At 38.1% G+C, this 27,700-nt stretch overlaps 1 protein-coding gene across 10 annotated transcripts in view; it reads left to right on the top strand.

Annotated features, from left to right (window-relative positions):
• The window catches only part of NFIB (nuclear factor I B), a 274,329-nt gene that overhangs the window by 193,123 nt on the left and 53,506 nt on the right, over positions 1-27,700 (top strand). For 9 of the 10 annotated variants that reach the window (XM_027807930.2, XM_027807927.2, XM_027807926.2 and 6 more), the window contains exons 3-6: positions 3,626-3,679; positions 14,988-15,056; positions 17,158-17,278; positions 19,155-19,273. In XM_027807930.2, the coding sequence (XP_027663731.1) occupies positions 3,626-3,679; positions 14,988-15,056; positions 17,158-17,278; positions 19,155-19,273 (363 nt within the window). Of the gene's footprint in view, positions 1-3,625; positions 3,680-14,987; positions 15,057-17,157; positions 17,279-19,154; positions 19,274-25,270; positions 27,016-27,700 lie in introns of those variants that run through there. The other variant, XM_027807929.2, reaches the window with a different exon arrangement.

Here is a 27,700-nt window from a genome sequence, read left to right as displayed (position 1 = left end):
GGTGTTAGCCGTACTGAATCATGATAAATGACATAAAGTGTGTCAGGGTTACATGAATATCTACCAGGTAAGAGTAAAGGCTGGCTTGAACAATTCTTATGTAAAGTGTTCGTCCATGGGGCAATAACTTATCATTCAGCATCAGTCAGTATACCAAGAAGAGCAGAGTAGAAGATACACTCACTGTAGTTGTGAGGCTTCTATGAAAGCCATTCTGTGGAAACGGTATGGGTAGGTGAACTTCTGCTCTGTAGCAAATAAGTATAAGTACTTCTGAGGTCAGTGTGAAAGCATTTTTTTGAGAAAAGCACATTGACAATAGAATTTGAGAAGGTTTTTCAAGCACACAAACACCAACCCCTGCCCCCCCCCCCAAAAAAAAAAAAGAAAAAAGAAAAAAGAAACAACCACAAAACCCAAAGAAAGAGAATAAACTATGGGAACTTACAGTTGTCAGCTACCTAAATGACAATGTTGAAAATTTCAGTTCATCACATTTACATAATGGGCTTTTATTTGCTGATAGTTGTATAACTTTGCTTACGCCTTCTAGCTTAGGAAGTATGTGTTTTTTAAAATGTGCACAGAATTATTGGGTGGGAAAATTGAATGCAAAGCCAGCTAGACAGACAATGAGTCTGGTTTATTACTTTCTCCATCACGCTGGAAGAAAAGCCTGCAATTTTTAAACCCAGGGCTCATGTTGTTAATTAATGATCTTGTGCAGATGAGGACAAAGAAAGATTTAAAGTGTCTTAACATGTCTATTGCTTCTTAGTTTCTGTGGCTTTCCAAAAGTGCCTCTTACTCCCTCTTTTAGAAGAGTGCTGCTCCATTGTCTCTTTTTAGTCAATGTTCTGCTTATAAATTAAGTTATTCATATAATTTATTCCTATAATGATCATGGTTCTCTTGTACTTTGAAAGGCTACTTGCATCCAATCAAATCAGGAGTGTTCTTTATAATTACTGACACTAGTAAGAGAATTGGATGGTCACAGGCCATCTCAGGTGTGTGTCCTTCATTCTGAGAATGAGACACTTCTCTGAGCTTTTAAGTGCAGAGTGACAGAGGTTGATACTCATACAGAATATAGTTCTTTGCTTTCTCAACTGCTTTAATTGAAGGGTTAGGTAAGTTGCTTCTCATATTCAGTTTACAATGATTCTTTGCTTTCTCAAGATCATTGAGACCCCACTAGTGGGTATCTTAGTAGCATCTACTGCTCAAAATGCTGTGTGAGAATCAAACTGTAAAAATAGTCATTTGATAAGTAGTTAACATAAACCAAAACTAGGTCTGACTGGCGAATTATAATAACTAGCCAACTGCATATCCCTGTAACTGGAAAATTCTTTGCTAAGTTTCTCACTATATTATAAAAAAGAATTGTTTAAACGACCATCAGTCTTTAAATCCTGGATCCAGAAAGGGTCCATGTTGACAATGAGAAAGCAGAAGTAAAGGCAAACTGCTGTGCAAGAGCTAAAAAAGCTTATTCACTTTTTGCTTCTTCTTAGTGATTTTAACAGGAGAAAACTTGAAAGGCTAGTTTCTGGTAGGCCTCATTAATCCAGTTTCATATCTCTTGTGTTCCTCAGGCTACACTGTCCAAGCTTTATAGGGTGCATCTGCTACCACACTGACATTTCATTTAATCACATATCTGCAGTAGTTATACCCGCAGATATAATTAATCCTTTCTGAGAATCTTAATATAAATAATAATATGTATGGTTTGCAGAAGCAGAGAATGCCTATTAGAGTAATATTAAAGTTTACCCCCTGCAGGGTGAACCTTCCTATTGCAACCCAGGGAAAAGGACTTTTGTCCATAAAAAAGGTCCATATGCAGAGACGCATCATATCTTTAGCATTTCTTGCAGCTGACTGAGTTTGCAAATTAAATTGATTTGATTTTTTAAAGGGATTTTCTGTATCTTATCATGAAAAGAAACAGGCCTACTGAATGGCTATGTATTGTGCTGTACAGTAGAACTCTTAAGGAAACCCAAGTGCCTAAACCTTGGGATATGCAAAATCTGATGGGAGGCCTGCCCTCTTCATTCTTCCTACCCAAGGCTGAAGAAGATAGAGGAGATTTCATGTGGAATTTGGTATGCAGTGTATATTTTATTATGTACAAGAGTGATTTCACTCAGTATTGGAAAGTTTAGTTGTGTTTTTAATGCTGTCAGAACTGGGTTTCACATGTGCCTTGGTCTTCCAGTACTCTGGTACATCCCTAGATGCTTGTCTTCTGTGACAACCGTCATTCAGATGAATTCAGTAGAACTGAAATTATGAAATGGATTTCCATCTCGAATAACACCTTCTGCAGAATCAGGCTTGTATTAACTTAAATTGCTTCAGAAACATGTATATCAAGCCACATTTGCTAAGCCACTAATATATTTCAATGAACTTCTGGTAGCAGATAGAGTTTCATTCTAGGTTGAGGGCTACATTGGCTTTAAGAAGAAGCGATGAGGACTGAAGGACAAGTATCTGTTATGCGTACTTTTCTCCTTTTCCATCTTCTTTTTCTTTAATCTGGACACTATAAGCAGCAAAGCATTCAGGAACTGTGACTTCCCTCTGGGGTCCATTTGGTAGTAGCAATTTCTGTAGTGCTATGATGCAAACTTTTGGTGGTCCTATGTCACTAACAAGCACAGCTGCATTTAAAAAATGGATATTTTTTTATCCAGACTGTAAAACTACTCTATTTTAGGTACCCATATATGGAACAAATGGTTATCCTTCATTTAATTTCTTACTGTCTTTGCATGCAAGAGTGTCTATCATGTCTTACTTTGTTAGTAACAATTTCTTGCTGTGGAGCAGGGTTTTGTTGTATTATTGGTGTGGGAATACAGCAAAAAGAAGAGAGTTTTTGAAACAACTGCTTTAATGAATAAGGATACAATTTATTATTTAGCGTGTTAACATCAAATTGCATTCTTCTTGTGATTCATTAGGAGCATGTATCATGAAAAGAACACTCTTTGAAGTCTACAGGGTTTGGGTTTTGTTAGTTTTTATGTTACCTAATCTTCATTTTGCACTAGCAGTTCTCACAGACTAGGAAGACAAAGCCTATATTGTATTAAAATGGACAGTCATATCTTCAGTGCAGTCCTGAGTCTGTGGAATCAGTGCAGGCCTTTGTGTTCTAAGCAAAGGGTAAAGAAACAGGACTCATCACTGCAAACACCGTTAGTTGCCTGATCCAGTATGTCTTTCTGGTCATTGCCTGAGAAGAAACTACCTTTGCTTTGCTGATTATGCAATATTATATCTGGGGGATGGAGGAAAAGGGAATGAAAAGTTACCCTTGTAGATCTGTTTACAACTTGAATATTTATGTGAATAACTCTTTTGTCCTTATTCAGTGATCTGTGAATTCCTCTTATTAGGATCATTGCATCTTTCACAATGTTTCTGCTGCATAAAATGGGTTACATATAGTGTGTTTGTTCAATAATGCCTTCATGTAGAAAGTCAGGGAAATGACCTTTAAAGAACAAAGTTAAGTATTGGTTTATTACTGAAGGAGGGTATTAAAAGGTTGTGAGATACTTTCAAAACAAATTAGTAAAGCATTTCTTTCATTTCTTTATAGATTCTGGACAACCAGGAAGTCCAAGCCACAATGATCCTGCCAAGAATCCACCAGGTAAATATAAGTTCCAGAACATGTGCATCTAACATTGTTTAAGAACAAAGATACTATTGTTTATAGTTAAAGAGAGCATAATTGGTCAGCAACTATTTTGCACTGGTAAGTACATATAATCAGGACAAGCTGTGATTACTTTAGTTCTTTTCAACTGGCAATGCCTTAACTGTAGTTCCATCAACATTCATTTAATCTAAGGAATTTTTCTTTCAGTTCATGGTTTTTGAAATTTTCTAAGTGGGAATGGGAAAAGGAGTAAGGAGATAAGTTCCCAAATAACTTTACTTATATAAAAGTCTTCAAAACTACAATTATCTTCTTGATCTCAGACAAACCACAGTTGACCTACCTCTAAGTCTGTGATGTGAATTAACAGCTTCTTTACTTTTATTTTATATGTGCATTATAAAATGCAAATATGTTCATTTTTAATGTTTTTCATATAAGCTCAGAACAGTTTTTGAACATGACATTAATGAGTCATGCTAGTAACATCTGGAATTTTTTTTGAGAGACGTGTCAATGTAAACAGTCCCTATAAGGATTCTCTAGAAATAAAATTCAAGAGAAAATCAAACCCAGACTTTGCCATTCCACACAGTTCAGACCAAACGTTCTTTGTATTTTCATGGAGTTACCCTTCTAATCAACTAGACTGTGCTAGTAAATCTTGTAAATCTTTGTTGTTTTATGGATTTTATTGGGGTAAGACAAGCAAGTGTGACAGACATAGTATCACATCTTAAAGAGTGACTCCTGCCACCACTGTCATGCTGTATCTTTTCCTTTTGGCTCTCAGAAGTGTCTATCTGAAATAAGCTGCAACTAACTCAGTTCGCTCTTTTTCTAAATAAAAAATGAACAACAGTCTAACCAAGAAGTAATTGTGTGATGCTGGGCTGTTACATATACATGAATATTTTCTGGATCTGTCCAAATATTAGGGAAAACACCTGCATTGTGGCTCTATAATTTTGTACTAAGCATACGTTCAAAGTATTCTCTACGTGCGGTGGAATAAGTCATGTGTGTTGCACATGAATACCCAAAAGTGGGAGAACCATCATAGATCATTATACAAAAAGCCATATTCCTGTAATACAAAAACCAGAAACATACACTGGAAGATTGCAGATATGTTTTAGATATATGAGGGTAGAACAATAAAATAATGTGGTAGGCTTTTTTTAAAGTGATTTTTTAATGTGATTTTTTTTTTGCAAGGGATGACACAGGCTTGAAATCACTTTTGGCTGGAGACTTTGATGCTGTTTCTCTCCAAACTGTGTGGGATGTTATGAGTAGGCTTTTATTTTTCTATTTAATACATGACATAAATTATGTAGGATAGAGGTTTCAAAACCCAAGCCAGCAAATTTACACCTAAAACAAGCCTGAAAAAATTCCTCACAGATAATCATGGTTTTGTAAAACTTGGAGCATTTAGTTATAAAGCATTTATTTTTGTCCTAGAATATTTCTGTTTGTGAGCGCAAGAAAAGCCAAATGCATTACCCCTTGTCATTTTTTAAGGATCCTTTGTAACCTTGTAATCTGGGTTTGGGAAGCTGAAGGCAGGGTCTGGAAACTCACCTTCAACATGTTTTAAAATTCTGTTTTTAAAGTACCACTTAGTATCTGGAATAGGAAGGTAGAAGTACATATTTCACTAGCGAGGATCATGTCTAGTGAGTTCAGTCTCATCAGCTCTCACTTTCAACCCATGGCTACTCCAGCAAGGAGTAATCTTGCTGTCAGCAGCAGAGCCCTGGGCAGTGCAGCAGATGAGCTGTACAGGCTTTCTTTTGGCAGCCTTGTGGGGCAAGACTGGATGCCTCAATGTTTGACACACTCCAGTGTCCCAGAAGGTAGGGGGACACAGAGGGCAGAGAACTCTGTTGCTGGTTTCACCATGAAATTTCTGCTTGAAATATGATCATAACACTTTCTCATGCTTTGGAGTCACTGCTGTAAGTATTATTCCTTTATCTGCTGCCAAGTGGGGACAGAAAATGGAGGCTGTGCCTTGCTTCCCTTGAAACCCTTCATTTTAGCAGAGACAGGCATAACTGAATGTCGTTTGTCTATTTGAGGATACATGAACTTCTAGCATTGTTCAGCTTCTCTGTTTGATACTGTCTTGGAGTTAGCTGGCAGGGAGGAAGTGTTGAGGTTTGTGGGACTGCAGAATACAAGACTTCTGGGGCTGTGCAGGAGAATGGGAGGGAGTTGCACTCCATTCAGCTTGTCTGGGAAAAGGACTGCTGTCCTGTTCTTTCTTATTAAACTTCACATGACTGTTATTATTAGAACCAGGCAGTCACTTCTGTCAGAGCCCCAGAGGATATCCACTCTGAGGTTTGTTTGCGGTCCCAGGCCAGCAGACTGGCAGTGCCAGGAAGGTTTGTTCTATCATGTTTTGGTCTGATGCCTGTAGGTCAAGGAGCCAGGGTGTTGGCAAGGGATAGGTGCTGTTAGCTCTTGGATGCCACTACCTTCACAAAGACATTGCCAAGGAAGAGGATGGACATTGGAAACTGAGTGGTAGTTGGCGAGGCTGCTGGTGTTAAAAGTGGTTTTTTCTAGGTTTGGCTAGACTGTTGCATTCTTTAGGATGTCTGGTAATTTGCTGTCTTAACCATGTAGGGAGGTTAATGTCACTTGCCAAACAAAAGAACATTAAGAGCACTTGCTGGAACTCTTTAAAATACATTCCTACAAATACACTAAATACTTTGATAGCACTGTATGCTATTAAGATGGTGTAGCTTGTGGTGAAAGTGGTATGTAGCTTTTGTAGCAAGATCCAGGGATATCCTCCTGTAAGTTTTATTTTTCCATACATTTCATCTACTATATTTCTAAAGACTGAAACTGATTTTTCTGAGAGCTGGCTTGTAAAGGTTGCTTCTCTGCAGGGTTTGTTAAGTAGGTTCCAGACGGATGAGCTGAACCAAGCTGGAGTGAGAGAGAAGAAGAGTTTGAACACTGCTGTTGTCCGCATCAGTCATTAAGTTCCTGGAATCTGAAAGTTTTTGTTAATAATGCAGTGCTAAGTATTAAAAGTTTACATAGTTTCCCAGAGGGAATGGACATGTCCATGGATCTGTGGAGAGTGACTAAACAGATGGAGGCACACCTGGATTAAGAAGTTTTAAAACTTAAAATACTTAGAGCTTTTCACACTATCAGTCAAAAAAACCCCAACCCACCCCCAAAATAACCCAACAGAAAAACAACCAAACCAAATATTTCAGGCCTGCTCTGTTTCTTACTATTCTACTGGGCATCTCTTCAGGGCTATGGTTGAAGGCAGCCTGTTGGGGGAGACCTAGTGTGGCAGTTTCATTGTGATGCTGTATTATTTGCTCCCTGCAAGTCTCATAGGTCTTTTATCTAGCTTAAGAAAAATCTAAAAAATGAGCTTTCCTTAACATATGTGTCTTGAAATATCTGCAAAGGTGTGGGAGGGTGTGTACCGAAGACAGACGGAATGATCTTTCAGTAAGTTCTTCTGTTAAGCATATGAAAATTAAGAGAGAAAAACACCTAGAACTGCTAGTAAGCTCTTGATACTGGCACCAGAAGAATACTCTGGCGTTCAGTGATACAATCCTTACTAGCCAGCTCTTCTAGTAGAGGATTTTCTGGGTTTTGTTCTGTTTTATTTTTCTTTCCCTTACTTACGGCCTGCTGACCACAATGTTGGTCATTAATAAGGTTACTTGCTACCTGCTATTGTGGTGAGGTTGCTGCTTGGCAGACTTGGTTTGTTTATACGCCAGCATTAACACTGCTGTGTCCAATTGTTGCCATGTTGCTCATCTTCAAACACAGTTTTTTAAAGCTGCTAAAATAGGAGTAAGAAATAACAATACTGCTAGAGTAGAATGTTATCTTGATATAGCAATAAGATAGGATAGACAGTTGAATACAGTTTGAAAAATCAAGAGAACTGGAAACCTGAGGGAGTGGATACTAGTTCTTACTGGTGCTTCATGTCCTTTGTCTTTTGTCTTTGGGATGGAGCTGGGAAGAGAGTAGTCTTTCAGAGCTATTCTTGCCCATCATTGGGGAATACAAAAGAGAACTTTTCAGAAGGTGCAAAGGAAACCTAACACAGACAGTGATGAACCTCATTGGCGAGGAAAGACAATTCAGTTTTTTGCTTTTTTCCAGGTGGTTGAGTTCATAGGTTATTAGAGCTATGTTTCCCAGCAAGTGGGACTGTTAGGGTATGGTGGTTTTTGGTTGGTTTTTTTTTTTTTTTTTTCTGATAGAATTTACTCCACTTTACCTGGTGCAAGGAATATTTTCATACAAATTTTGCAGACTCTATAATGTCAGTCAGGGATGAATGAGGAATGCAGATGACTCAGGTTTGAGCCTGTGTGCTGATGATTTTTACATTATTTTTATGGGGTGACACACTTAGATTGAGAAACCATCTCTCTGCCTTTCATTCCTCCCCACTGTTTCCCTTTTTCTTTCCTTTGCAGTAACTCATGACGTGTTGTCAGGGAATTAATCTAGTGATAAGATCCTTAATCTCAGCGAGGCATAAGTATATGCATACCCAGACCCAGACCCAGTGCTCTAGAATTGGTTTTCCCCTTCTATTTTCACCAGAAATTTTATTCTGGGAACCATTTCCAAAGAAGACCTGAGTGAAATCACCATCTTCTTTTTTTCTAATTAAATGAGGTGTTGCCAAAAAGCTTGCAACCAGCCTCACCTATCTCAATATGCAAACTTCTTTTGCAGCTGTAGAACCCCAAAGGGTTTTTTGTGCTTTCATATGGGCTAGCAGCCACAGGGAGAACATTCTTTTTGGATCAAGCCCTAAGAAATGTGTAATAAATTTGCCTGTATATGACTGTTTTAGATATAAGTATTTCAGTTTTAAGTTACAGAATGTATAGTTTCAGAAATAACCTCTGCAGAAGAACATGGTCTCAACCTTTGCTCTTTTGTGGAAATGCAATAAGCAAATGTCTTTGAGTTTTGAATGACTCAGAACACAGATGGTTTTATTATTGTACTGTATTGCAAGTTACCCTCTTGTGGATGGAGAATTAGCCCCCTAATTAACAGAAATAGAGGAGATATTCCCTGGCCTCATCATTGTAAGCAGCTTTGCTTGTGAAAATGATGATGCCATGCTAGCAGTTTGGGGATTCAGACAGACTTATATTTAAACAAAAATATATTCACCTTGCTTTTTCAGCGTGGGAGTGGATATACTGAAATGCTTGCTGTTTCCCGTATGCCTGCAGCCGTGCCATCTCAGATAGTGATCTTCAAATAAAACAGGGTTGGGTTTGGTCAGGGCTTGATTTTCTGTGGAGTTCTCCCTTTTCCCAAATGCTCTATGAATTAGTAATGCCATTCAGCCCTGAGCCAGGTGGGGCATTCTGGGGGCAGTGTGCAGCTGTGCTATCTCAACAATCAGAAACCAGCACAGATTGTAAAGCCCCTTTTTCCAAGAGGAAGAGTTTTTGGCCTTGCATGCTGGTTTGAAATTTGGTGTGGGTGATTGCTACTGTCTACTAGTTTAAGATTACTTCTGAATTTTTGCTTGCATCGGCTATCCTTCTTTATGAACCTGCTGTGTAAAGAAATGATGCTGTGATCACTTCTGATGCTGTGTTCACTTCTGATGCTGTTGTGTTCAATGGTGAGCACAATGGTTTTTACTTCAAAGTGTGCACAGAAGAATTTGCTAAAAACTCTTATGTTACCACTTAGAATTCCAGAAACTTGGTGCTTTGGCACCAGAAATTTTTTTGGTACCTGGTAGTCCTACAGCTTTTAAAAAACAGCTCCCCCGACCATTTTTTAAATCATGGCTGAGACCCTCTGGAGCACAGAGCAGTATGTATTTGTGTTAGTTACCCTTTCTGTTTCTTGCTAGATTTTGGAGAAACTCTTCTTGGATTCCAGTATATGGATTCCAGAGTCCATTAAACCAGATGTTTACTTCTTCAAATTACTGCAGTGCTGAAGGATATTATATTTCTGGTTTTTAACTTGAGAGTATTGAAAATCTTACTTGTTTTTGAAAATGGCACAGCCAGCTGCTTAGTTTCTTATTGCAGTAAAAAGTTCAGTGCAGTTGGGATCTTTTTACAATGTTTGTTTCCTGTCTCAGTTACAACATCAATGCAACTTTCAGGAAAAAAAGCAAAACAAACTGTGGGTATGCAACCAGGCTGGAGACGATCGTGCAATAAGCAAAATAGCCTTGCTCTCTGGACAGATCCTAGTTCAACTGTTTCAAATGACATCACTGAAATCTTCTGTGTCACTCCTTGGCTCATGTTATCCACCCTTAACTGCCTTTGAGAAATCCTGGTTCAGTGGGAGCCTGTTTCTGGTATTCTTTTTAAGATACTGGCTTCAAAATGCATGCAATAAGAAAACAAACTGCAAGTCTGCTGACTGTGTGTTAACTTACTGTGAACAGTGTGAGAGTAATTTTTCACTACCAGTTCTGACTGAGAATTCCTGCTGAAATTAAAAAAGCTTCCTGTAGAAGTTAGATACTTCAGAAAGCAGCAAGAGCTGATCCCTTAAAAGTCAGTTTTAAAGGATTCAAACAAAAGAAGCTATACAATGAAAAGATCTAATCCTTAATTGTAGCAATTTCAGAAGTCAGACAAACCTGTAGCAGCTACATTGCAAAACTTGAAATCAAGCTGCAGCTCTCTACTAGTATTTTGCACACCAGGCTGAAGCTTCCAGCCTTTCTTCTCAGCAGCTCCTGATGCTGAACCTGTCTCACTGCTAGTACGTCTATCTACTACTGTATAATCCCTCTTTTTAAAGATTCAGAATAAAAGTACAATAATACGAATTGTACCCTGCAGTGATTGGATCCTTATTGTTGTTTTATAAGTCGCTCAAAATCAAGGCCATATCAGTGAAAAAAACTGGATGTTTAATGATACCAGGAAGGAATTTTAGGTTTTGGCACTAGTCAATATGCAGCAGCAGAACGCAAACAGGTGTCCTATTCATAAAAGTACAATTAAATCAGAAGACATGAAAAAAGCTGGTTAAAGATTTGTAAAGCCAGACGTCACTGGTAAGCTTTTAAGTAATGTGAGAACAAGCCCTTTACAGTACAAGTTAGTGCAAACTGAAAATATTTTTCAGTTGGTTTAAACAACCTCTTCCCGCCCCCCCCCCTCCCATTTTAATTCTTACCATGGTTAAAAGCTGTACTTGCAACTCAGCTCTTGAAGGCATAGTGCAGGAATAGAGTGGAAGAGGTATAAGGCCCAGGACAGAATGACTTCTACAGCAGCTGGAGGCATTTACTGAAGGTTTCTTCTCTTACTGACAGTGTGGAGAAACTTTCTGATCAAAACTGCTCCTTGGCTTAACCTGTTTGCTTTTCATCCTTGATGGCACTGGTCTGGTCATTGTAGTATTGCTTGAAAAGTCTATTTTTCGGAAATGAATTTTCTGTAAAAAAAGTAAGGAAAGAAGACAGATTTTATAATCACCCATTGCAAAAACCAAAAGGAGATACAGAAAAAAATCCACAGTTACTTATGGATTTTGGAAGTTACGGACTGTTTATACAGAATTGCACTATGGTGGTTTTGGCAGAAATGTTCTTTTTGTAGAACTCAGATTTTTAAGAATAATGACAATTAGTGAAATGCATTTCAGAGAGTTTTTTTTCTCAGGCAAGATGAATTTTAGTAAATTTACAATAGTCAGTGCTTATATTAGGTCAGAACAATAAAGACAGCAAAGTGTTATCATGACCATCAAAAGATACAGTAAATCCTCTGTGAGGAATACAACAATAGACTGTTATCAAGTGCATTAGATTCGGTGCTCAACAGATCAGAAACATACATCAAGAATACTAATTTAAGGCTTTTCAACATGTTAATGCAAGCAGTGCATTAGGGAATGCTTAATAAAAAAAAACAGTAAGACATATACTGTGCAGAGTATCACCACATTTTTTTTTTCTTCCATGCAGTGTAATAGTGTGACTATGAATGTTAACTTTTATTCAGTAGTGTGATCAGCTTTGCAAGGCAAAAGGCAGTGTCTCACACTTTAAAGTCAAAATGTCCTATTCTGTTGTCCTGCTGCATGCAGTCTTGCTGTTTATCCTTTATCGTATATAGAGTGCATGTTTCTGCAACAAATTACAGAAGTCTGATGGCACAGAACATTTTCCTATTGCACAGCTGGGAGCCAAGCAGCTCTGTAACATAACCACCATGGATTGTCTTCCTAACTAGTTAAAAATGTTGAAGTCCACTGGTGCTGGTACTGAACATAATGTGTTTATTTTCCTGCACTCAGAGGCACCACTGGAATCCACCTTCCCTGTTAGAACATGAGGCTCAGGATGAATTTGCTCATTACCTGAGACATAGACTGTTTATTGTTGCATCATTTTTTTAACAATATTTTGTCACATTATATCAAAAAAAATCAAGCTGATTTTTAAGTTGACGGATACTGACAATAGCTGCAGTTTCCCTCTCTTTCCTAACATCAGACAAAGCATTTGCATCTGTCTTTGGGTGTCATTATTTTTGGACAATCCAAGGCAGGGTGAAACCTGGGTGAAAGACAGTGATCCATCTGTCAGCAGTGCGTCCTTTTGTGAGGGGGTGATAAACAGCGGTACCACTCAGTGGCAGAGTTTTTCCCTTGCTCCCATTTCATTATCACAAGGAGAGAAACACACTACATTTCTTTTTTCGTTACGTGGGTATTCTCAGTATTGCCAGTGAGAAAACCTAAGAATTCATGAGAGAAGGCTGAAGATTAAACATGTGTTTCTGTGTGTCTGTGCATACATATGTATACACCTGTGTTCTCACATAAATCCTACATGGGCATTTTCTGTTTTTTAATACAAGCCTTGGGGCTTGTTCTCACTGTAATGATAGCTTGGTTAATCTACACTAGGGTGAAGCATCTCTCAAGTTAGTCTAACTTGAATGAGAGAAGTGCTTCAAAGTGCATGTGCATGTGGATAAGGAGCAGTGAAGTTCAGTCTTGTCTCACTACCATCTCCAGAGGTGGCTGCATGTTTGTGCACTGACTTTTAAGCCACGCTTCACTTACAGGCCAACTAAAATCAAGAATCTCCTTTCCATAGGCAGAGAAGGGAAAGACTTCCATTATTGGAGGAATTATTAGTGTTCATCCAATTTGCCCATTCTTAGGTTGAAAAATGAAAACTGAGGAAGAAGGAGAAAAGAAACAAACTCTTTGCAATTTTTTATTATATGGGTATGCCAAGTTCTGTCAAACAAAGAAATAGGTACTTAAGAAGCCATGTCATGTTTTCAGCCACAGAAAAAAACATGGAGAAAGGGTGCAGGAGAATGCAGAAGATGACAGAGAAAAGCTCTTATTTCTTAGAAACTGGAGATGAATAAGGTTGCAGAGGCCTGTGACATTAAGGTGAAGGACGATAAGGGAGGAAAAAGTAATGGATATAGAGAGAAGGTACTGAAAACAAGAGGGAGAAGAATGTGAGTAGAAGTGAGGAAAAAAGGAGGGAGGTCTCCCGAGCTACTAGTGGAAATAAAGACATGTAGGGATATTGTGTGAAGTGGCATGCAGGGACATCGTATGAAGTGATGTTGACTGGAAGATGAGAAGCTGGTAGCATTGGCATAACATCATTCAGGATGATCCCACAGGCTTATGGTGCTGTGCAAGCCCACTGCACTTGTTCGTGGGATGGTTTTTCAGCTGGGAAAGACTGACTTTCGCTTTATGGGTGTAAGTGTGTAAAAGAGATGTCCGGAGATGTGCCTAGGTGAACCCTTCACATTCTTTCAGCTTGAGTTGTCAGATGCATGGTCATATACCTGCACTGGTAAATATTACCATAGGTGCTGGGTGAGGTGGCTCTGTGGGCCTAGTAGGATTGCTAGCAAGTGGTGAAAACTCCTCTTTTTGCCTTTGCTTTCCTTGTTTGACTGAAAAGTAAGTAGATACTTCTCCAGATGTACCAAGGATAGTTCTCTTGAGTGAAGCGTGCTGCTTTTACAGTCGCTTTCCTGATTACAGTGGCACTGTGTTGTTTAATTACTTGAAGATGAAAGCAGTAATTGACAAAAGAAACCTAAGGAGAATAGTACTGAGCTGTTGTTTTCCAAATCAGTAAATATTACAGTAGGTGCATTTTAAATTTGTTTGTATGTTTTATTAGTTAAGACATTTAGAATGCTTTTACCCATCCAAACTTTTGGAACAGAATGTTGACAGTGTATTTCCAAAAGAAAAAAGCTATGTTAATTCAGAAAAGAGGCTAGAGAAGCCACAGTTAGAAATCTTAGTGCACCTTCTCACAGGAAAGTAAATAAAAAAGTAATACTGTTGGAGCAGCAATGTGGACCAAGTATAGTACTAAGTATTTCTGAGGGTAAATGGTTGGCATTCCTACCTGTAAGGAGCGTGATGTCATTTAATCTCAAATTTAGTCAAATCAGTTTATTCAGTGATTATTGATATGAGACTTTCACAGAAACCTGGGTTTCTCAGCTCCCTTTTCTTGAGTTTATCTTGTTACACTACTGAGATGAGTCTTGATTATCAGCTGTTGTTTCACCAGAGTACTACAGGTTGTGCCTGAATTTCATGGCAGGGCTAAAGTATACCATCTACATTTATCTTAGAGTGAGTAAACATTAGCCAAAATAATAATAATACATGGTTTCTTAAACATAGGTTTCTAGAGATATAATTCACAATATTCATAACCCCTGCACTGAATAACTCAGCTGTTTTGCCCAGTTCCTGCTTTTACTGGAAATAATAATAAAACCCTCATCTGCCTCAGAGGTGATTTGGTAATGGAGGTGATAGTGTAAAGTCACTATGAGCAGAGTAAGAATTCAGTATAATTTTAGCAGAAATGTATCTGAGGTCAGGACTGCTCTATGGTGAAATTGCCTAGTCCAGTTGGTACAGTTTTTAGTTAAATACTGATTTAAAAACTTAAAAAAGATACTGATAAAAGGATCTAGGTTTTAGATGTGTTCTGGATGGTTAGCTAGGAACTCAGTGTATTGCTTGTTAGTTTGTGTACACGTATTAAAAAATTGTTTTCTCACAACTCCTCAAGATTTTTTGCACTTCCTGAATTTCAGTTCTTGTTAGATCCTGTGAACGGCTCTCAGTGTACTTTGGTCTGTGTATTATAGTTCTGGAACTCTGTTGATACTGTTGTTAACCAGTGTGTAAACTTATATATAGTTAATTATTAATCTTCCAATTATATTGATTATGGTATTGTGATCTTTTTCAGTGTACCTTGAAGACAGTTTTGTAAAATCTGGAGTGTTCAACGTGTCAGAACTTGTGAGGGTGTCCAGAAGTAAGTTATGATTTACATTTAATAATTTCCAATGCCTGCTCTAATCAAGTGAAAGTTTTTTTCCTGAAGTTTTTTTTCTCTCAAGGTGTAAGGTGCATAGAAAATGCCTATAACCATGAACAATTTTGATATGTTTGACCACAGTCTTACAGTTCATATTACATGTGTTTGTAATAGAACAAACACTGTCTCTCTGAAATTCAAAGATTGAATCAATTTGTCCCTCTGTACAGCTTAATAAATGGATATGTCAATAAAACCACTGTATGTAACAAAACCTTCTATTTGTTAGACTTGCAGCTTTTTAAGGTTATCCTGCATATCCTTGTATTTTGCCAAACCATCTGATTACTCCTCTAGTTTGGTTTTGAATTTGTAGCTCTTAAAAAAAAATCACAGCATGGATATTACATGCTTGTGTTTCTTCTACTGGTAGCACTGGCTGTAATTGAGTTTCTAATAAAATTAGCTTGTTTTGACACCAGAAATGTCATGGACACAAACATGCAAACACACCCCCCCCACCCCCCCACCACCCAAGTATAAATGTAAAAGGACATGTGAAGCTTTTTTTGCAGAAAGAAAAAATGAATATAAGTAAGAAGATCTGTTTTGTTGACATCTAAGAATTTGCTATAATAGTATGGCATAAACTGTGCATATTTTCATTTGACATTGCTTTCTGAACACTTATTTTCTCCCTTTAGTATAAACATTATTAAAGTATTTCTCTTAAGACTTCATTAGGAAGTGAACAAAAATACTTGAAAGTTAAAGTTAGAAGTATCCACAGCAATGACACCAACATTGTAACAGCTGAATGGTCCAGGAAAATCTCTTTTCTGATGAGGTGAGGGCAAAACCAGTGAGGCATAAGCTTCTAAAACTGTCCAAATTTTGCACAGAAGTTAATTCATGCCAGGTCAGAATGCTTGAGGAATTTAATTAACTCAAGTGAGGTTTAAGATGCATGTGTCATTTCATTTGCTGTGGTCAGAAATTAATATTCAACAATTAAAATTATGTTAAGCCCTTCAGCAAAGTACTGAGCATTAACATCATGCAGTGTTAGGACATACTCTTTTTCGTGCTTGCTGAAGATATGGTTTTGCTGTTTTAGGAGGCTGGGGATGTGTGAAATACAGATTTATTTAGTTGTCATGTGATTAAATGCATTTCAAAGTAGCAGGCCGTTCAGATTAAAAAAAGATCAATATTGTAGTATGTTATGAAATTGTACCTTCTGCAGCTGTTAGACACGATATACTTCCAATAATAAGCTTTAAAGCATGTGGTTTCTGTGGGATTTCTTACCAAGCTTTTGTTTAACCTCAAGCCGCAACACAGTTGTACTTTAACTGTCAGGAAATACACAAACCTTCAGATACATTATACAACATGCAATTATTCTTTTAAGTGCCAAAGGTAGCTAAAATGCACAATGCACAGACAGTAAGCAAAGGTAAATATACCACAATATGTAACATGTAATTTATTCTTGAAATGCCAAGATGTACAGTATACAGACCCTGTAAGGAGGTGAAGATAACACTGTGTGTGTGTGTTTGTGTGTAGGTGTACATACGCAAGGAAGCACCTGTGGCACTGTGTGAAAGTAAAAGGAGGCAGCAAAACATTGTCAGCACAGAAAGCTATTATTAATACAAAAGAGTTAACATTAAGGGAAAAAGAGGGTTTGTGTGTCCCCAAGTTTATTCTTCTCAGTTATTTCAGTTCTTCAATAAACAACGTTAGCTGTCCTTATAAACCCTGCCTCATGCATTACAGAAGTCCTCTACAGAAGGCTTGACTTTATGCTAAGGTTTGTGTTACCTTTTCATATTGATGATTCTAGGTTATCTGTTACATAACAAACAGATTTTTGTCTGCATAACTGCTAAGGGAATTCTAGGGACTGGGGAAGATAATTCACTTTTTTAGATATATAAATATCAATAGAATCCGTCTCTACTTGCTTTCTGCAAGAGGCAGAAAATGAGATGCATGTAGTAACACCTTGATGTTTTTCCCAGTGTTAATAATGAAAGGATGGCTAAAAAGTTAGATTATTCTTGACTTGTTATGATGATGTGTTTTTCAGCACCCATAACCCAAGGAACTGGAGTAAACTTCCCAATTGGAGAGCTTCCGAGCCAGCCATATTACCATGATATGAATTCGGGTGTAAATCTGCAGAGGTCCTTGTCCTCTCCACCAAGCAGGTAAAAGCTTGAAATAAGTTCTGGTGTGAAACCAGGTTTAATAGTGTAGGACAGGCAATTCACAAATACTGTCAAAACCAACTATTTTATGAATTTCCTCTGATTTTGTGAGACAGGCTACTTATGTACGTTACCGTAATGCATGTACAGATATATACGTTAAAAATCTTGTTTGAAGTGGTGTCATTATTGTCTGTGGTTACTGTTGATATTGAAGATGATAATAACTTTTGTCATGGTTTGAAGTCCTCGCTAAATCATCTGCGAAGAGAACAGAGGTGCATCCTGAAACCACTGCTGAGTTGCAGAGAGGTCTAGCAGCTAGGGACCTGCTGGCAGGGCTTGATGCTGCAGGGTGCTTGCAGGCACAGAGGCTGTCTTTGAGGCTTCCTTCCTGGACCTCTGTCTTGAAAGATATGTTGGGACAGGTACTGTTTCCTATGGAAAAGGCATTAGGACAGGTGTATAAAGACAAAGAGACTATCCATAGTATCACCCCAGCTCATGAAAATATGTTTTCTGCCTCACCCTTACAAGGGACATTTCCCAGCACAGTGGGAACAATGAGGAGCATGTGAGGTATTCACAGGCTTTCTAATTTTTCTCAAGGCTCTCCATATGCCTGCTACAGGTAGCTTGATCTGAGGGACTCACTTGTTCCTTTCTTCAACACGCTCCCTTCTGCCAGCTCTGAGAAAGACCCTGTTCTCTCCCTCAGGAGCAGCTAGTGGGCCCACAGAGGTGGAGAACCTGCTGTGCATTCCTTCTGACTCCCAGATAATGGGGTCTTTCACACCCCTGGGGCCCCTTGGTTTTCTGAAACTATCCAGTGTACCATGGAATCATAAGCACTATAGGACCTGTCATTGCCCTGTGTTTCTGCAGCCCAGTGAGTCAGGTAGTGTCTGCACAGAGGGACAGGATGTAACAAGACTGTCAAGGGGTTGGGGTGTTCTTCCACCAGCACCTGGTGCTTCTGAGCTACTTTGCTCATATTCCCCTATTTCATTTCATTGTATTTTCAGCTTAGCTGTTCACCTAGAATATTTTAGAAATGGATAGATTAATTCTTACAGTGTTGCCTGAACAACAACTATAACAACAGTAATAATAATAGTAGCAATAATAGTAGTAGTAGTAGTAGTAGTAATAGTAATAATAATAATAGTAACAACAACAACAACAATAATAATACTACTACTACCAATACTGCCACCACCACCAATTAAAACCTCCTTCCTGGTTTTCTTTGGCAGTCAACATAACAGCTTCAGTATGTATTGTTACAAAGAAGATTGACGTTCCTCCACTGTATTGACGTGCTGCCTTGTTTTATAGTGTGACTTGAAATATGGGCCTTTTGTTGTTTTTAATTAAACTAGTCTAAAATGGAAAGTCTTTGTTTCAGGTTAGGCGTCTTTGAAAAGCTTAGGATTTTGACCTGGTGAAATACAGTAAACTACATTTTTTCCTTATTAACACACTCAGAAAAGTTCCTGTTACCTTGACTTTATTAGCAGTATTTTTCCAGTGCTTTGTTTTGCTTTCATGGCTTATGCATAGCATTTTAACACTCTCATGACACAGCCTTTCTTTGATAGGTTATGGGAACTGGTTTCTTGGTTGTTCAGCCAAATGATGGTGGACTTCTATGTCACCATTCACAGCATCTTTGAAACACTCAATTGTGAAAAATGCAAGCACACACCTGCATTACATATTATTAAATAACATCATCTATGTAGACTTTAATACGCTCTTTTTTGTGCTTTGTATACCTGAATAACTTTCTACTGAAATATTTTTTGAATTCCAAACATTATATACTGCTGCTAGCCACTTACATTCACTGCCAAATCTCACATTACTTCAACAGCAAAAGACCCAAAACTATCTCCATAGATGAAAATATGGAGCCAAGCCCAACAGGAGACTTTTATCCTTCTCCAAATTCACCAGCTGCGGGGAGTCGGACATGGCATGAAAGAGATCAAGGTGAGTAACATGGGACCATTTTACCTCAAAGTATATTCAAATATATACTATATATATATATACACAAGCATATACAATAAACCTCTGCATCTGCCTTTCCATTACTGCAATAAAATGATGGCTTTTTTTTAGAAGAATCATTATTTTTCTGTCTGGTATGTATGCTTGCTGGTTTTGTAAATGTAGTTAACACCAACCGTCAACAGGATATGGTATAAACAAACACATAATAATTTTTCCATCTGGTGACTGCCTTAGCTATTGTTGGTAAAGGTGTATGACGGGTGAGGTACTTGATATTCTGTATGCTATGATCATCCCAGCAGGATTTTGAGTACAATGGTTTCAAGTGAAAAACAAAACATCTCCATACTGTGGTTGAGTCAACAGTAGTTTACTCAGTTTTCGTTTTACTATGACAGACTCCTGTATCTGTGTTTAGTCCATACTGTGTGACTCAGAATAGGTCCAACAGGCTCTTTTTTGAAGAGCCCACACTTAGCTTTGTGGCACTATATCCATATATTAATGGTTGTTGGTAAGTGTTGTGTTTTGGGGTATCAGAAGCAAGGAAAATAATTGTGTGCAGAAGAAAGTTATGACTGTCAAAACAGTAAAAGTAATTGTCCTAATTTTTCCTCATGTTATCTTTATGCTTTATGAACCTGGATGACAATGTAGTCTTTTCGCTCACCTTTGTGATTTGAAAATGTCTTTAAACTCACATGTAGTTGCACAGTGTTGGTTAATGGATCCTGTGGCTGAGGTGCTGCAGCTATTTGGAGAGTCTATGAAATGTACAGCACAGTATGTAAAAGTGAAATGGAGAAAAAGACATCATTGCTTCCTTTGCCAGTGTTGCCCTCCTTTTCCCCATCCGTTGCTCATCATTGCTCTCAGTTCCTAATAACCAAATGACCCTTTGGACTTACCTCATTTTTATATTGTCTTAGGCTTCTTTTTTCCTTTCTTTTTGTGGTTTTTTTTTCCATGCTAAGTTTTCTTTTTCATCTCTGTGTGCAAGGTGGCATGTGATTGTTGTTTAATTCAGCTGCCTTTTATTTTTAAGTTTTTGTTACAGTTGGTCTCCTTTTAATCTGCTTCTGCCTACCCTCTGATCTATGTTCTCATTGTTAGGCTGTTCCTCTCACACAATGTGTACTAGTCTTTCTTCATCATTTCTTTTGTACTTGTTTCTCATGGAGGTTCTGGTATTTTTTTATTTCTAGCTGTTTGCAGCATTTACTGTTAAAAGAAATATATATGTATATGTATATTTCTATATGAAAAATTCTTTCCCATGTCTTTGCATAACCAAACTTAAGAACAGTTAAACAGCAGCTGTGCCAGCCTAGAATCTTCCCCCTTGTGCAAAATATTTCCCTCTGTGACTGTTAACCTGCTCTGCTATGACACTTTATTACTATTTTTCATAAAGGACAGGATTGTCCCTCAACTAATTTTTGAGCTTTTTATATAAATTATTTTTGTGATGGTGGGGAGAACTGCCCATCATTCCTTTCTGAAGTGGTCTTCATGTATTCCCACTTTTGAAATGAAGTCTTTTTGTGCTGATGAGTGAACTGTAGGGGCTTCCAAGAAATGCAGTGCTGCATGAACAGCAAGAGCATTTCCCAGATGATCTCTACAGTTCTTAAATACCTAAATTGTTTTATAACTCTTGGATCATTCTGCTTGCAAAGATCTGTGCTCTGTGAATACTAGCTTTTTCAGTTTTACCAGCCTTTTATCATGTCACATTTATCAGTAGCGAACAATGTTATTGTTCAGATTGCTTGAGTAGATTTATAATGAACCTTTGCTTAATTTCTCTGCCATTGGGTAGCTAGAGTTCTGGACTGAAAGAGCCTTTAGCTTTCTCTATATGTTTCATAAAGCATAGAACTCCAAAAGATGAGCAAGAGGAAATAAAAGAGATAGACACAAATCAGCGTATTTTATTTTTGGTTCCTGGAGTTTACTTTCCTTCCTGAATAACCTGTTCTCCAGCACTGCTGGTCCTAGTGAATATTTTACCAGATCCCTGGCAAAAAGGTTGCCTTTGAGACACTTTGAGGGAATTTGTTTTTTCTGTCCTTAACATGTTTTTCCATTCCTGCAGAGGGACAGGTATACCACTGTCCAATCTGAAAACCATTATACTGGGAGAAGCATAAGCTTTTTGCCCCTAAACATTTATGATTGGCTCCAGTCACATTCTGAGGTTATCCTGCTGCTGTGGAAACACTGTAAGGTAGTGACTGTAGGGCTTGTCTTTAGTACCTGGTCTCACTGGGAAGGGGTATGTTGCAACTCTTGGCATATTTGTTCTGACGCTAGTTTGGTAGGTGCTTGATATCATCTTCATACTAGCATGCAGCTGTGTGAAGCTCCGTTTGGACATAGAGGTCTTATGAGGATATGGTATTTGTGAAAACCTATATTCTATTTCCTTATGCCTGCAAGCACAAACATAATAGAAAGAAAAGTTTGGAGGTGGTTTCTACACCAGGGATCTCACTGGGAAGGGATGTGTTGCAGCTCTTGGCATGTTTGCTCTGTTGCTAGTTTGTTAGGTGCTTGATATCATCTTCATACTAGCATGCATCTGTGTAAAGCTCCTTTTGGACACAGAGGTCTTACGAGGATATGTTATTTCTGGAAACCTATATTCTGTTTCCTTATGCCTGCAAGCACAAAGATAATAGAAAGAAAAGTTTGGAGGTGGTTTCCACATGAGCAATCTCACTGGTACTACTTCCATTTCTCCCATGGAGATCTGCATGTCATATGAGGTTAGGCATAAATTAAAAAAAGGAGAAGACATTTGGGATCAAAATCATGTTTATCCAGTGTCACCAGGGAATGTGCATGTAGTCCCAACAGGCACTGCTTTTTGAGGCAGTCTTAAAAGGTCATCAGCACCAGAAAGGTGAACAATTCCACAGTACCCACAAATGAGAATATGCAAAGGTACCATGTTTATGGGTAAGTTGCTTCTCTTTCACTCTGATGGCATTTTAACTTTTCTAAGAGAAACCAAATCAGAAATAGCGTTGTTATTAAGATATAGCATTATTGATTTCAGTTTCATTGTCTCTGTTTTGAACCCAACAGAGAAGAGTCTCTTAACTTCTGACCCGAAATAGATCTACTTTCTTCATCTACATACCTAAGCATAATGTATTTTCATAGAAATAGAAATGGCATAGGTTTGAAAGATTCTTCTATCATGAAGACTTTTCGTATCTTTATTTAGCAGCATTTGTAAAGTAGCAGTAGTGAGATGACAGTGATAGTTTGGAATGGGAGATAGTCACAATAAAACGATAGCTGGAACAGGCTGGAATAAAGTAGTTGGGAGTTTTGTAGGTGTCTAACCATTTTGAGTGGGAGAGAGTGGGACAAAGATGAATCACTAATACAGAGATATACAGAGATTCAAAATATGACATGAAAATTTTCAGTGGAGTGGAAAGGTTAGATCAACCTTTTGTTGCTGTGAAAAACTAGTATGTAGTTTTGTAGGTAAGTAGACATCAGGAGAGGTGTGATTCTGTATGAGCGATTCTTCTGTAATATTCATAGTTTCTACAGCTTCTCTACTGTGCAAGCATGCATCATGAAGGGCAGGAACATGACTGTGGGAGTGTGTGGGTCTGGCAGAGCCCCACGGCAGCCCTCACAGCACCGAGCTTATATTGGTAGCTGGAAAGGTGGTGGTAACACCCAGTGCTTTGGCTAGTGCTGAGCAGCGCTCACACAGCACCAAGGCTGCCTCTCCAACCTTCCCCCAACACACACCAGTGGGCTGGGGGTGGGCAAGGTCTTGGGAGGGGACGCAGGCAGGACAGCTGACCCGAATGGCCAGTGGGATATTCCATACCACATGCCGTCTGCTCAGATATGAAAGCTAAGGGAAAGCTGGAGGAAGGGGGACATTCGTTATTTATGACATTTGTCTTCCGGAGCAACTGCTACGCCCGCTGAAGCCCTGCTTCCTGGGAAGTGGCTGAACATCACCTGCTGATGGGAATTAGACAGTAACATCGTCTGTTTTCCTTCTGCAGACACACCTTTTGCTATTGCTTCATTAAACTGCCTTTATCTTGACCCACAAGTGTTGGTTTGTTTTTTTTTTTCTTTTTCCATCTTATTTTCTCTCTCCCTGTTCTGCTGAGGAGGGGAGTGATAAGAGTGGCTTGGTGGGCACCTGGCATCTGGCCAAAGTCAACCCACCACAAGGAGTACTTGTTGTTTAGCCAGGTTTTGGCATTTGTGAAACTAAGGAAAAGAAATCTAGCTCAGCTCAGCTACAATAAAATCTTCCTTATACCACACTCTACTTTCAGTTATAAAACTCCAGACTTTTTCCTTTTGCTGTTATCTGTCTTCTTCCTGTTGTACTACTTCCAAAAATGTTTTGATAAGATTTCCAGATGTTGTATTTTATGGTCTTATTGTAAGATCTGTTTGCAGATGTAATTCTGGGCAGAAATAAGTAAGCCTATCTGGAAAATGCAAACTTTAGATGGCATAAGGTTGGTCAAAGCCAATCCGTGAAGGCTTATGAGCAGCAGCTTCATTATCCAATACTCTAGTATTGTTATGCATGTTATTGCTGTGATATAAAAATATATAAAAATATAATGAACCAAAATTATTATTAAAAATGTTTTTTTGTTTGTGTTTATTGAGGTCAGATTATAAATCCTTATGGAAGAAAAGGAAAACTTGTGAAGCCATGATACTGTCTTGGAGTTTTACTTCATTGGCTTGCAAATGTTTGTGACTAGTTTAAAAATGTATGTAACCACAAGAGTATTTGTAACAGCTTCAAAATCAGATTTTAAAAAAATATTACTGTGGATTTACAATGTTGTTTTTGTGTTTACATACGTTCAGTCATTGTGGGAAGATTCTGTAGTTTGTGCCATTATTTTTGCTATGTTAAAATACTTAAAATATGACTCTATTTGCAGGATTTTTTGAAACAGGTGTGAAGTCTTCCTGTAGAGCAAATAGGCAGGTTTATAACTGCAAAGATTTTTCCTAAACCTTCTGTTTACCATTAGCTTTCCAAATAACTAACCACCTTCCAAAAATTCCAGAGCCTAAGAAAGTGGAAAGCCATCTCTGAGAATGGTGCATTATTTAGAAACAGAGCCCTAACTTGACAATGAGGACTTTCTGTGTCCGCTGACAGATCTTGTGCAAGTTACTTGTTTTCTCTCATGCCTTGGTTTTCCCAGCTGAATGCCTTACTAACTTAAATAATGTCTGGATCATATCTTATATTTCTACCAGGTGGAATTACATCTAGATCTAAGAAGTAGTGTGCTGTAAATCTCTTGCAGTCTTCCTTTTTCTAGGTTGCTGTTACTGAATTCTTTACATGTTTCTGTATTAGACAAAATTTTGAGTTCCTGCATTAGTGTAGTAATACATTGTGAAATAGATAGACACTTGCTGCATGAGTAAATTTGCTGAGTGTTTTAGAAATTCTGGGGAGGATAAAATCTTGTATGGTAAAAAAAAGTAAAAATCATCCTCCCTGTTTGGAAGAAGACGTTAGTAAAAATATAACAAAACTAGCAACTAGTGCAGTGAATAAAAATTACTTTACATCTAATAGGCTAAGAACTGATTTATTAACTGGTAAGTAAATCAGGTAGTGGTTTGGTTTTTTTTTTCTTTTAACTTATAAGGAAACAGGAATATCAGAAGAACAGAACACCATGTGTGCATCTATGGCTTCTAAACGCTATCTTCACAAAGTACATTGACATATGCAGACAATTTCAGTATTTATCCTTGAGATCTGTTTTACTGTTATAGTGTTACAACATTGTGTATGTTGTAAATAAATAAAATGGGTTATTACCAGTGCACACTAGTCATGATAAAAGTGGAGAGATTCATGTGGATTTCTGTAGTAGTCAGGTGTATGGAAATACTGAATGTCGATATACAATGAAGTAAATTTTAATTTTACAGTTTCTTCATCACGTTCACTCTCTTACACCACACCCACCTCTATCAACAGTCAAGAGTCAAGATGCCAGCATACCATTAAAACTGAAACAGCTGGACCGCCTTCACCCGTTGATTGGCCAGCAGCTGTTGGACCCTCCACTTCTCAGGTCCCAACCCCCTTTGTTGGATACCCCTCTTCTGGATACTTGTCCCCTTTTGCTTTCTCCCCACCCACCGGACACTCCTTTCCCATTGGGGTCCTTCCCGATGGCTCTTTCCTTCTTGGGCCTTCTTCTCATGGACTGTCAAAGATGGACGTTCTCATTTCTGAAGTGAGGGAACTAAAAGAGGAAGTAGTTAATATGGTCCAGGAGTTGAGAACAGTGACAGATCACCTTGGCTTTTTGGTGGCCTGTGTTGGACAGAGTTCAGGATTTTTTCCAGCTCCTGGTGCTCCTTCTGAAGGTTAATGCTTTAAAAACTCATAGTTTCCATCTAACAGATGAATTCATCTTGCAAAGTTTTACCTTGATGAATATCTGTTAAATGCATTTCTGTGTTTTTGATTCAGTCTGAGTTCTCAAAATCCTTGTATGTCAAAGCATGTTTTAAAGCATTTATGTCTTGCTAGTAACTTCTGTTACATCTGCCTTTGTATTTTTTAATATTTCAAAATACTCTTTAATCAATGTATACACACACATACACATACCTTTCATATATATATACACACACAACCATGCACACCTTATGAATCTATGTGAATTTTCTGTGTTTTTAACTAGTATGATGTGTGCACAGTAGTCAAATGCTGCCATTTGGTAAGTTTTCATAACTTCACATTCATAGAATGAGAGGTACTTTTCACCAAGAGTAACTTTTCAAAGTGTATTTCCAGAGAAAATACTTAGCCATGGCTTCTCTTATCCTGTTGGCTGCTGTGGTGCTGAAAGTGGTAACAAACGATAGCATTAGCAAGGAAGGCTCGCCTGGGAGGAGGCCACCAGTTGGGTTCTCTTTCTTTCTGGTTGCAGAACAAGACATTAGTAGTGATCAGTGAATGAGCATTATGTCTGCTAGTTAAAAATCAGTAGTTCTGCCATGATAGTTGAACCAAAATTTAAATTAATAGCGAATTGGTTTAGTTTTTGGTTCCATAGTGACAATTTTACCACAAAACCTGCTGGTACGTAAAATAAGTTAAATTTTACTCTCATAAAGATGAAAAGTGCTTTCTTATCCTTAGAGCTTGAAAGGCACTAGGTACAAAAAAATAGGTGAAGGAGCTTTCCAATGTTTAATTAAAAAGGCAGAGAAAGAAAATAAAATCCATGAACAGGACAGCAAAAGCATTCTTTTAAAGTGAGTGAAGTTGCTTGTACATCAAGAAAATTTACACCCTCTAATGGGTAAGAATAATGTTAAGTTTATACTCTCTCAAAAAATAAAGCAACAGAGATTTATATCTGTTTTTATGTGGTTAGAATAGCTTTATGCCAATTTACAACTTATTCATAAGTATCTTCAAATATTCAGAGTAGCAGATGAGGAAGTTTCAACGATGGGCAGAGCAGTGACCTGACTTTTCCTTCAGCCCATGTAAATTTCAGTTTCTGAATGAACGAAGAGTAATAAAATGTTTAGAAATACAGACAGAATGACAAATACAATGGGAGATATATTTGGAAGCATACGAAAAGGTTTGCTTTTTTGCGTTCTTGGAAATGGCTGTTATTTGCTCAATAAAGTCACTGTAAAAAATCTCATTGTAGGTTCTTTGTCTTTTATTTTGACTAGTACATTGTAGCAAGGCCTTTTACTTAGTGTTTTCCATGTGTCATCAGTGAGTTGAATACATCAGGGCTAGCACGTGCATTTCACATATACATATGTGAAAGATGTAAGTGCCAAAGGGTATTTTTCTTGTGTGCATAGCACTTACTCTGTGACAAACTTTATACTATGGCAACATCCTGTTACAAGGAGCAGCTGAGGGAGCTGGGGTTTAATTTGGAGAAGAGGAAACTCAGGGGGGACCTTACTGCTCCCTACAACTACCTGACAGGAGGCTGTAGGCAGGTGGGGGTCAGTGTCTTCTCCCAGATAACAAGTGACAGGACAAGGAGAAATGGCCCCAGGTTGCACCAGGGGAGGTTTGGATTGGATATTAGAAAAAATTTCTTCAGTGAAAGAGTTGTCAAGCATTGGAACAGGCTACACAGGGAGATGGTTGAGTCACCATCCATGGAGGTAGATGAGGCACTTAGGGACAATGTTTTGTGGTCAACTTGGCAGTCCTGGGTTAATGGTTGGACTTGACCTCAAAGGTCTTTACCAACCTGAATTATTCTATGATTCTGATTCTACCTTGACTTTGACTCTAGATGTCCTTTGATTGAAATTAGTGATAAAATGCATATCTTACTGCAAGATATGGCCCAGGAGCTATTA

This window comes from Falco cherrug, chromosome Z (assembly GCF_023634085.1).
Source record: "Falco cherrug isolate bFalChe1 chromosome Z, bFalChe1.pri, whole genome shotgun sequence".
Classification (NCBI taxonomy): Eukaryota; Metazoa; Chordata; class Aves; order Falconiformes; family Falconidae; genus Falco; species Falco cherrug.
Note: the sequence above shows the minus strand (reverse complement) of the source record. Positions and strands in the feature narration are given on the sequence as shown.